General features: G+C 39.1%; 1 protein-coding gene across 2 annotated transcripts in view; it reads right to left on the reverse strand.

The window, feature by feature from the left end:
• CNGA3 (cyclic nucleotide gated channel alpha 3) overlaps positions 1-9,967 on the reverse strand; it is a 51,943-nt gene extending 41,976 nt beyond the window's left edge. For both annotated transcript variants that reach the window (XM_027856677.1, XM_027856679.1), the window contains exon 1: positions 9,867-9,967. In XM_027856677.1, coding sequence (XP_027712478.1) covers positions 9,867-9,967 — 101 coding nt within the window. The remainder of the gene's footprint in view (positions 1-9,866) is intronic.
• Positions 9,968-10,254: the final 287 nt, after the last annotated feature.

A 10,254-nucleotide genomic window follows, 5' to 3' on the forward strand; every position in this document is an offset into this window, starting at 1 on the left:
TTCTTTCTTTCTTTCTTTCTTTCTTTCTTTCTTTCTTTCTTTCTTTCCTTCCTTCCTTCATTTCTTCCTTTCTTTTCTTGAAAGTTCTTAGCAACTTGAATCAAATCTGTCAACTTATTTGTTTCTATTTGGCTAGTAACCAAAGCACTGTATTTTAAGCCTACTTCCCTAGAAACAGAAGTGGTAAATAAGCTTTCTTTGGTGAAAATTGTAAAATGTGGCACCATGCAGGGAGAAACATCCTGAGTAGACCCTATTTTTCTTTGAGCGTAAATCTTCCAGCCAAAAGCACAACAAGCATAATGAGATGAAGAGATTAATTTGGGATTTGATGTATCCCTGGTCTGGGTTTAATTCTCTGTGCTTAGATATTTCTTTGACACCTCATCAAAACATACCAAGAAATAACTAAACAGCAGAACTGATGAAAAAGTTTAAAGAAGGAAAAACCCAGAAATCTTTATTTTGGTATTTGTATTAAGGAAACAAAGTTTAGTTTAAGTAAATATTTTTTCCCCCTTTTCGCATCTTTTCCTTGGGAAATGGAAGAAAAGAAAAATAGGCTCATGAAAGAACAATTAGGTTAGTTAGTGTCCAGAGGGCAGAGGTTGGGTTTGTTAATTTCCTTCCCATAAAGAGTGTACTGGAGCAGCTAGGTAGCACAGTTGGATAGAGTGCTGGGCTTGAGTCAGGAAGACCTGAGTTCAAATCCATCCTCAGACACTTATCTAGCTGTGTGACCCTGGGCAAGTCACTTAACTCTGTTTGTCTCAGTTTCCTCATCTGTAAAATGAGCTGGAGAAGGAAATGGCAAATTACTCCAGCATCTTTGCCATAAAAACCCCAAAAGGAGTCATGAAAAAAGTCAGACACAATCGAAAAACAACTAAACAACAACAACACAACATTTATGAAAGCATTAGCTACAGAGAGATGCTTAAGAAGTACTCTAGGGAGCAGGTAGGTGGTGCAGTGGATAGAGCCCTGAAGTCAGGAGGACCTGAGTTCAAAACCGGCCTCAGACCAAACACTCAACACTAACTAGCTGTGTGACCCTAGGCAAAGTCACTTAACTCCAATTGCCTGAAAAAAAAAAGTACTCTGGGTGAATTTTTGATCGTGAATAGTGCTTAACATTCAAGGTTGTCTACCTATAAGCCTGAGGTCAACAGGGAATAGTGGAGGGAACACTGGATTTGGGTTTGAGTCCCATTCCACTGTTTCCTTACTACCTGTGTGACTATGGGAATGTCATTTCCCCTTCCCTGGCTGCAGTTTCATCATCTGTAAAATAGAGAGTTTATATTACATGATCTCCAAGGTCCCTTTTCCGCTCTAACATTTTCTGGTTCCATATTCCCTCACTAAGAACCTCAAATATTTCCTTGTCTTGATGTCTTACAAATGCTTCCTTTTCCTCTCCTGTAAATTTTTTAAAATGTCAGGAATTCCCTTAAAAGGTTCAATTGTAGAATAAAAACCATCTATTTTACATGCAATCCTCTCTTATGAATAATTTAACTATTATCTTGCTCATGTTTTAGAAAATAAATGAGAATATCTCTGTCATAAAAGAAATTCTCATATTCATTCATTTTTTTCTCCCAGAATTAGGAGGAATCTTAACAGATTAACTAGCACAACTTTCTTCCCATGTGGGAATTCCTTTTATACCATCCTTGACAGGGACTCCTCAGATTCTGCTTGAATACTCCCAGTGACAGGGAACTTACCACCTAATTATGCAGCCCATTTCCTGTGGGGACAACTGTAATTGGTAAAAAGTTCCTTTTTATAATTGAACTGAAAACTACCTCTCATTGGTTCTAGTTCTGCCCTCTGGACTAGCACAAATATAAATGTCACTCCTTTTATACGTGACAGTCATTTAAATATTTGGAAGTGGCTATCATGTCTCCTTTAAGTTATTTCTTCTCCAGGACAAAATTCCCAAATTCTTTCAACTGTTCCTCCTCATACATCACATTTCCATATCCTTCCTCATTCTAATTGCTGTCACCAAGATGCATTCCAATTTGCCAACATCTCTCTCTAAAGGTAACATCCATAGATGAGTGCAGCACAATTCATTAGGGTATGAACCCAGGAAATTTGTTTTTAAAAGACAAATATTTATTGAATACTCAATCACAAAAGATGCAGTTTGTAGTCATGAAAGAAACTAAAGAAATACAAACTTAACTAAACTTATTTTAGAGTGCCAGGCCTGGAGTCAGAAAGACTCGTCTTTCTGAGTTCAAATCTGGCCTTAGACACTTGCTAGCTGTGCGACCCTGGATAAATCACTTCACACTTTTTGCCTCAGTTTCCTCATCTCTAAAATGAGCTGGAGAAGGAAATGGCAAACTACTCTAGAATCTTTGCCAAGAAAATCTCAAAAGGGGTTATGAAGAGTTGGACACAACTGAAAAACAAACTTTAAAAAAAATTAAATACCAAACTTTTCTTTTAAAAAATACAAACATTAAAATAGACGTATAAAATATCATCTTTTTCTGAAAGATTGCTATGTGTTTAGGCATACCGAGCATACCCTGAACACACACCTATGGTAGGTGTGTGTTCTGAAATGGAACACAACATTCTAGATGGGGTTTGACTACCCACAGTCCAGTAGACCTATTTACTCAGGACACTGTGTTTCTGTTAAGCAACATATGATTTTATTAAGGGTTTTTTTTGGCTGCCACATCTAATTTTTGATTCATCTTGAGTTTTATTTTGACATGAACTGTGGTTAAGTCAATTCTCTCTCATCCTGTCGATGAAGTTCTCTATCCATTTTCTGACCTCTGTTAGAAAAGAATCGACCAGATACAGGAAGGCACTATCTGACCAAGTGTCGTTCCCCACCACCACCATCACCACCCCTCCCCCCTACAAGGACAGTACTTCTGTTGCTACTTCATATCGCTGTTTATCTTTATCCAAATATTCTCTGCTAGGCCTTTACATTCAGTTTTATGAGTTTCTAAATCAGTGTTTATCATCTTGACATAGAATGGTACTCCTCCATCCTTGTGTGATTATATCTTGCTGCTTTTGAACAAGATATAATTTTCCATTGCTATATTTGTCATATAGCATTCTGTCAAACAATCTATATTGTCCCATTGCTATATTTCAGTCATTAATATCATACTATTGAATCTCAATGATAAATATTAGAGCTTATTTACCTCCTTGGGTTAAAATTCAATTCCATTTTTACCTATATTTTTTGCATTGTTATATAGATATGTCAGGCCACAGTGACTGAGCTTCTTTCCTGATATTTTCTTTCATAAATTTCCAGGCACCTTGTCCATGATGATTTTTCTTTCTACATTATACCATTTATCTTTTGTAATCACTTAAAATGGTTTCTTTATCGCCATCTTTTGTTTTTACATCACCTAGATTTCCCCCTATATTCCCTTCCCTCCCTCTTCCGGAGAGCTATTCCTTATAACAAATAATATTTTTATTTTGTTTTGTTTTGTTTTGGCTAGGCAATAGGGTTAAATGACTTGCCCAGGGTCACACAGCTAGTAAGCGTTATGTGTCTGAGGCTGCATTTGAACTCAGGTCCTCCTGAATCCAGGGCTGGTGTTCTATCCATTGTGCCACCTAGCTGCCCCAACAAATAATATTTTTGAAAAAGAGAGTAAAAGGGAAAAATTCAGCAAAACTGATCAACATTAAAAAGTGTCATTATTCGCAAGATTCCACACTCATAGATCTTGACTTCTACAAAGGAGAGGGGGGGAGATGTCTTCTTTTGTCTCTTCTCTGGGACCAGACTTGCTCCTTGTAGTTTGGCAACCTTCAGTTTTTATTGTTTTGTGGTTAACAGTTGGGTTTGATGATTTTATCTAGACATTCCAGGGAAGGCCTTAGCAGAGAAGGGTGGATTTTGAGATGAATCTTATTATATGGATACCACTGGGAGAATCAGAAGAGGATGATGGTCAATCTCAAAACACTGATTTTATTGGTGATCAAAGCAAATAGCATCCAAATCAAATTTGGACCTTTCCAGACCACTTCCCCATGTCTAGAAGATACTCCCTTCTCACCTTTAGCTTTTAGAAGTATAATCCCTTATTTTCTTCAAACCTCAGCTCATGTGTCAGCTGATGCCCTCACCTGATAATACCCTCACCACTAAACTACTTGTTATATGTTTTGTACATATCAATATGTTTGTGTGTATATATACATATATGTATATTTCTATATTTATACACATCTTGTCACCTTGATGGCAGTTCAGTTTCACTGTTCTTTGTATGCCCAATGCCTACCACAATGCCTGGGACATGGTAGGAGCTTAATAAATGTTTGCAGATTGATGATTCTTACCACAGCTGCCACTCTAGGTATAATTGGTTCCATGAACATATCTCATAAGAGCTTGTTCCGCAGCAGCTAGCTGATAAATGCTTCCCTTGGAAGCAAGGGGAACCATGAAGAGATGGCTCAGCACAGTGACCCACTACTTCCTGAAAAAAAGCTCCAGTTGTAATTTTAATAATAGCTAACACTTATATAGCACCTGTTATGTACCAGATACCATGCTAGGCACTTTACAATTTTTATCTCATTTGATCTTCACAAAACTCTGGGAGGTTGTTGCCATTATTACTCCCATTTTACAAATGAGGAAACTGAGGCAAACAAAGGCTGACTTGCTAGTAAGTATCTGAGGCTGCATTTGAACTCAGTTCTTCCTGACTCCAGGCATGGTACTCTATCCACTATGGCACCCAGCTGCCCCTGATGTGTGTCATCTTGCCAATGGGCCATTGCTGATGCTTGCTATAGAACCTTGAAGCCAACTTTATCTTGTATACCGTGGTCAAGGCAATTATCACACATTGCAAGCCAGTGGAATTTACCCAACAACGAAACTGCCAAAGCAACAATGACCAAGATGTGATCTCAGTTGCTCATTTGCCTGGTAACTTTGCCCTACCACTCTCTACTCACCTTTCCAAGGAAAAGACCTTGGCAATTCTACTGTCATCATGGCAGATGAACCTAAAACCAGTATCCTTCTCATGATGATCTTAACATCTCAATTTCATAGGATCAAAGATCCAGAATGGAAAGGTACTTTAGAGGTCATCTAATCCAAACTCCTCATTTTACAGAAGAAAAAACTGGAACCTAGAGAGAGGAAATGAGGTCATATATGCAAGAAGTGGTGGAATTGGGATTTGAACCCAGAACCTCTGACTTCAAATCCAAACTGAACCTGAATCAGGACATCTCTGGACATGCTACCTGCCCCTTATACTCACTCAGGCTAGAAAGGAGAAGCTTCAGAATGATCCAGACCTGTTTCACAATTAAGTAAACTGATGCACAGGGATATGATGTGACTTATAGAGGGTTATCTAGGGGAAGACAAGTATTTTACAAGTCATCACTCATCACTGCTGAATTTTCACTGTGCTTCTTACCCTGACATCTCACTAGAAGGCTAGATTATACCTAGAACATTGAACTTAGAGTCTGATATTATGATGGGATTGGCTGTAGGACCATTGGCAAGTTGCTGAACTCCCTTAAGTTCTCTGGGGCCTCATTGAGGCTAGCCATCAGTTTGGTATCCCTTTACATCTTCCAAAAGATGAATTTTCTCAATCTAGAAACAAGTGTAGAATGTTTTTAACTCAAATCAATTCTCAGTCAGTCATTGATGGAATATTCCGCCTCTACTTACCGTATATAACCCATTGCTCTGGCTCTATAGTTCCCATTATCCAAATCCCACTGCCTTAGGTGCAGGCGACATATCTACACTACCCCTGCCCTATTCTGATTACCCCCTATCTCTCCCAAAGCCAACTTCATCCCAGTTTACCCATGTTTTAGCCCATTCCACTATGACCTTTGAAAGTTTCCTTCTATTCTCAATAAAATCTCCCATATCCTTGAACTTTTCAACATTTTTTTTATGTCTTCACTTTGAACAGAAACATGACTCCCTCAAGGGCACCATATTTCTTACAGCTTCCTTGGAGGTTACTTCTATTCCTCCCCCTCACTCTAACTCACAGATCCAGGAGGAGGGATAACCATTCTTACTCCCAACCACCACTTTAAGATCATTCTTACCATGATTCATCAATAACCTATCCCCTCTTAATGTCCAAACAGTTGATTGTACCTTCTCTATATCTTCACTGTTGTCACCTATCGATCCCCAGATCATTCTTCTTACTTGTTCTCAAACTTCAGCACCTGACTTACAGAATTCTTCTCTATCCTGTCCCCTGCTATCATCAAGGACTTCACTATTCACGTTTATGTAACTTTTCTAACAACCTTCTCACAAAAATCCTCAATTTCCTCAACTCCAGTAACCTCCTTCATCACAGTAATTCAATCCCATTTTGATGTAGTCATAGCTTTTCATAGAAATGCACCTATTCCGAATTTCGTAATTTAAATTTCATCTCTACACAACCTCCTATTTCTTTACCTTTCCTTGCTCACCTGTACTTTGATGACATCATGACTTCTGGTACATTGATTCACCCTTCCATTCATCAATCTCCTATAATCTGGCTTCATTTGCTTCTATACCCAGCCCTGACACCCTCCCTGGTTGGTGACTTTAATATTTCACTAACCATGGCCCTAGAGTCTTTTCTGACCATGACCTTCTGTAATTCATGACTTGCAAATCTAAAACTTTAGGTAACCCCTATCTTTCAGTTCTCTCACAGCTACTCCAGAGCTACTGAGCATTATTAGATAAAATCAAGCTGATTTTTTAAAACAAGTTCATGGGATACAATCTTACCTCTGCCCTAGCTGTTACCCAATAATCCTTCTACTCTCCCTTTATGGACTCCCTATCTCATTCTTCATAATAACTATTCCAAAATTTTCCTTCTCTTCTTTCACTCAGTTCTGACCCCTGCGCAATCCTCAATGTGCACACACTCTAAATACTTACACCAAATCACATAGTTTCCTACTGTGCTAGGAAGATTGAGTCTATCCATTGGGCTTTTTAAATGCCCCTCTTCTAATTTTTTGTAATTTCTCACTGCTATCACCTATATTTTCCTTCCTTCTTATCAAAGAAGAGGAGGAATCCCTACTCCCAAGTAGTAACCTTTCTATGCTTTATCTTCTTTCCTATTTCCTCTAGGAATCCACTCTATCAGGCATGTCAAATATCTTCAATCTCTTTCTTTTTAATGTCTCTTTAATCTTAAGGTTTCCCACAGTTCTCAGTTCCCTAGGCAACTCTCTAAGACCATAAATCTCAGAGAAAGTGTCAGCCTGAATTGGTAGAGGAAGTTTTTTCACTTATGAATTCCCTCTGCTAAATTCCCAAGGTCCAGTCTTCATCCAGAAATTCTAGGTCTAGTTCCTATCCCTATCTTCCTTTACCACTGACTGGCTCCTGCCCATTTCCCTAAAATCATGCTCAGGTCTCCAAAATCCTAAAAAAAAAAAAAAAACAAAAAAAACTCCCCCCCATTGATCTTTACTATCTATCTGCTGTCCCGTCACGCTTCTCTCCTTCACTGCTAAGGGTCTTGAAAAAGTTGTCTACGTTTGATGCTTCCACTTCCACATTACCTACTCCCTTCTCAACCTCCATGTAATTAGGGTTTCACTGTCAAAATGATATTGAAACAGCTCTCTCCAAGGTCACCGATGACCTTCTAATTAGAAAATCTAATGACCTTGGCTGTGGGAAGAAAGGTATGCTAATACTAAGTATTAGTATAGTCCGGTGGAGCTATGAGTTGATTTAACCTTTCTGCCAGTCCAATGACCTTTTAAACTCAAGCCACATCTTGCTCTTTGCAGCTTTGACACTTTGGATCACCCTCCTCTAATGGATATGTTCTTTTCCCTTAGCAACAGAAACATCAAAGTCTCTCCTTCTATCTCTATAATTAGTCACCCTATGTCTCTTCCCCCGCATTCTCTTCCTGATCCTTAAACGTTGGTGTTTCTCAAAGATTTATCTGTGGCCCCTCTCCTTATATATTCTCTCCTTTACGAATCTCATTCACTCCCATGACTTCAACCATTCCCTCTAGGAAAATGATTATCAATTTATTTTTCTGATCCTGACTTCTCTTCTGAATTCCAAACCCACACTTCTAACCGCCTACAGGAACTTCTCCATCTAGATATGGCTCAGTTGACATTCTCTCATTTGGCATCTCTCTCTCATCTTATCACACAACTATGAAGTCCTCCACCTCTACAACATCTCTGACGTGCTTATTACCATTACCACTATTTTAATAAAGGCCTTGATTACAGCTCCCCTCCAAAAAAAACCTACTGCAGTAGTGTCCTTACAGGTATTTCCACTTGTGTTCTCTCCTCTTAGCCAATCTACGCACCACTTCCAGATCTGGTCGTGCATTTCTCTGGTCAAGTATCTGAAAAATGAAGCCTCTATGGTTAGGAAGCCTATCCTCCCTGAAATAAAACCTCCATGACTCAGTGTCAGTGCCCTGGGGAAAAGTCTTATCCACCCAATACTAGCTCTGATCCGGAGCTCTTGTATATGGAATAGTGCTTATGCAAAGCCTATGAGCACCAACCATGCCCAAGACATCTGCTAGCAAGTGCCAAAACTGTTATATACTAGGACGTAGTTGTTGCTTCTCTTATCCCATCCTCTTCTCCCCATGTTATAGAACCCCTTTATATTATGGTAAACAATGTTTGAGTGGGGAGGGAGGTGGCCCTGAAATGAGAATCGTTGCTCGTGGTAGCTCCAGTTCCATTCCACCACTTCTGAGTAGGTAAGAGCCATGCCACTCTCCCTTTTGGTTTTTCCCTTCAGTGCTATTTACCTCTTTTTCTTCTGTTCTCCTAACTTTCCATTTTCATCCTCTCTCTTCCTCTCCTATTTCCCAAATCCCAAAGAGGAGGAGATGGAGGGAGTTCATGGATAGGGCTCTAGAGGCAAGAAGATGGACCAAATACTGGTTCCTCCTCCCTTCTCCCCAGTACTTGAGTCTCTCAGATTTGTGTCATAAAGCCTGTCAGGGGACAGCATGTTGAATAATCAAATCAATGAAGTAAAACTATGGAAGAAATATGTTAGAAAACATGGTAAGTCAAACTTCACAAAGAAGGTGAAACAAATTGTCATAATTCCAAGCAGCTAGACAAAATTTCTAGTGTCAGTAAAAAAAAACAAAAAAAACAAAAACGTCTCTTCTATTTCTTCCTACCATATTTCTCCATCACTGGAAGTGTGAGCATTAGCACTTCCTCATGGGCTTGCAAGGTAGCCATGGTATTTAAGAAATCAGACAAAGGGAATGGAGCTGGTATAATGTTGACCAGACCAGCCTATATGTCATAGTGAGCAGAGTTGTGGTGTGACTATGCTTTGAGGGCATCAATTGAAAAGCTAGATGAGGCTGGAAGAAGCAGTGCAAGTGGTGGGCCTATTATATTGTGACTTATGAATTTTCTCCCTTTGTGGTATCCTTGAGGTAAATGTGGGATGTTCCTGAATGTCACTGTGGGTATAAGGTCATGTGCTTGGGAAATTCCAGCTTCTAGGCAAATAAGAAAAGGAGAATTGAATGATGATGAAATCTTTTTCTGTCTGTGCCTAAAGCTGTCTATTCTTTTCCTTACTACCTATGTCTCTCCCAGTTGTCGTCCTAAGAGGTACCTGGCAGCCAGCAGCAGGATGGTGACAAATGTACACGTGGGAAATTCATTTGACTGGTACCTATGATAGGCAGTTTCACATTATGGGGTTACCTCAGTCAGTATTGCAGTCTTTGGAAGCTATGCATGAAAAATGGCAGCTATTTCCCCCATTCTAAGCACAAAACACTGTCATAGCTTACCTGCTGGTGCCATTTTCAACTCTTTCTAGATCTTCATCAATGGTCCTGACTGAGATTCTGTGTGTGGTAGGATACGAGTGCTGAGTATTGATTTTGGCCATCTTTTTCTTTGGCAGTCACAAAGCCCCGAATTTCAGCTAAAAAATATAAAGAATTAACATTTTTATGATGGGAAGTATGAGACAATAGCCAAATAATATTTTATAATGAAAGTTTCCAGTGTTTTTACTAATGACCCACCTAAACTCATAGTTGGAAAACACAAGTAGTTCTCAGGTGGATGTTAATAATTGGTAGTGTTGTTATGGTGGCCCTTTTTGATCTCCCTTTTAGCTGAATTTCTGGTGTAAGAATGACAAAAATTTTCATCCCCATAGTGGCTTCAATG

The sequence above is a fragment of the Vombatus ursinus genome, unplaced genomic scaffold (assembly GCF_900497805.2).
Source record: "Vombatus ursinus unplaced genomic scaffold, bare-nosed wombat genome assembly UNPS02011591.1, whole genome shotgun sequence".
NCBI classification, from domain to species: Eukaryota; Metazoa; Chordata; class Mammalia; order Diprotodontia; family Vombatidae; genus Vombatus; species Vombatus ursinus.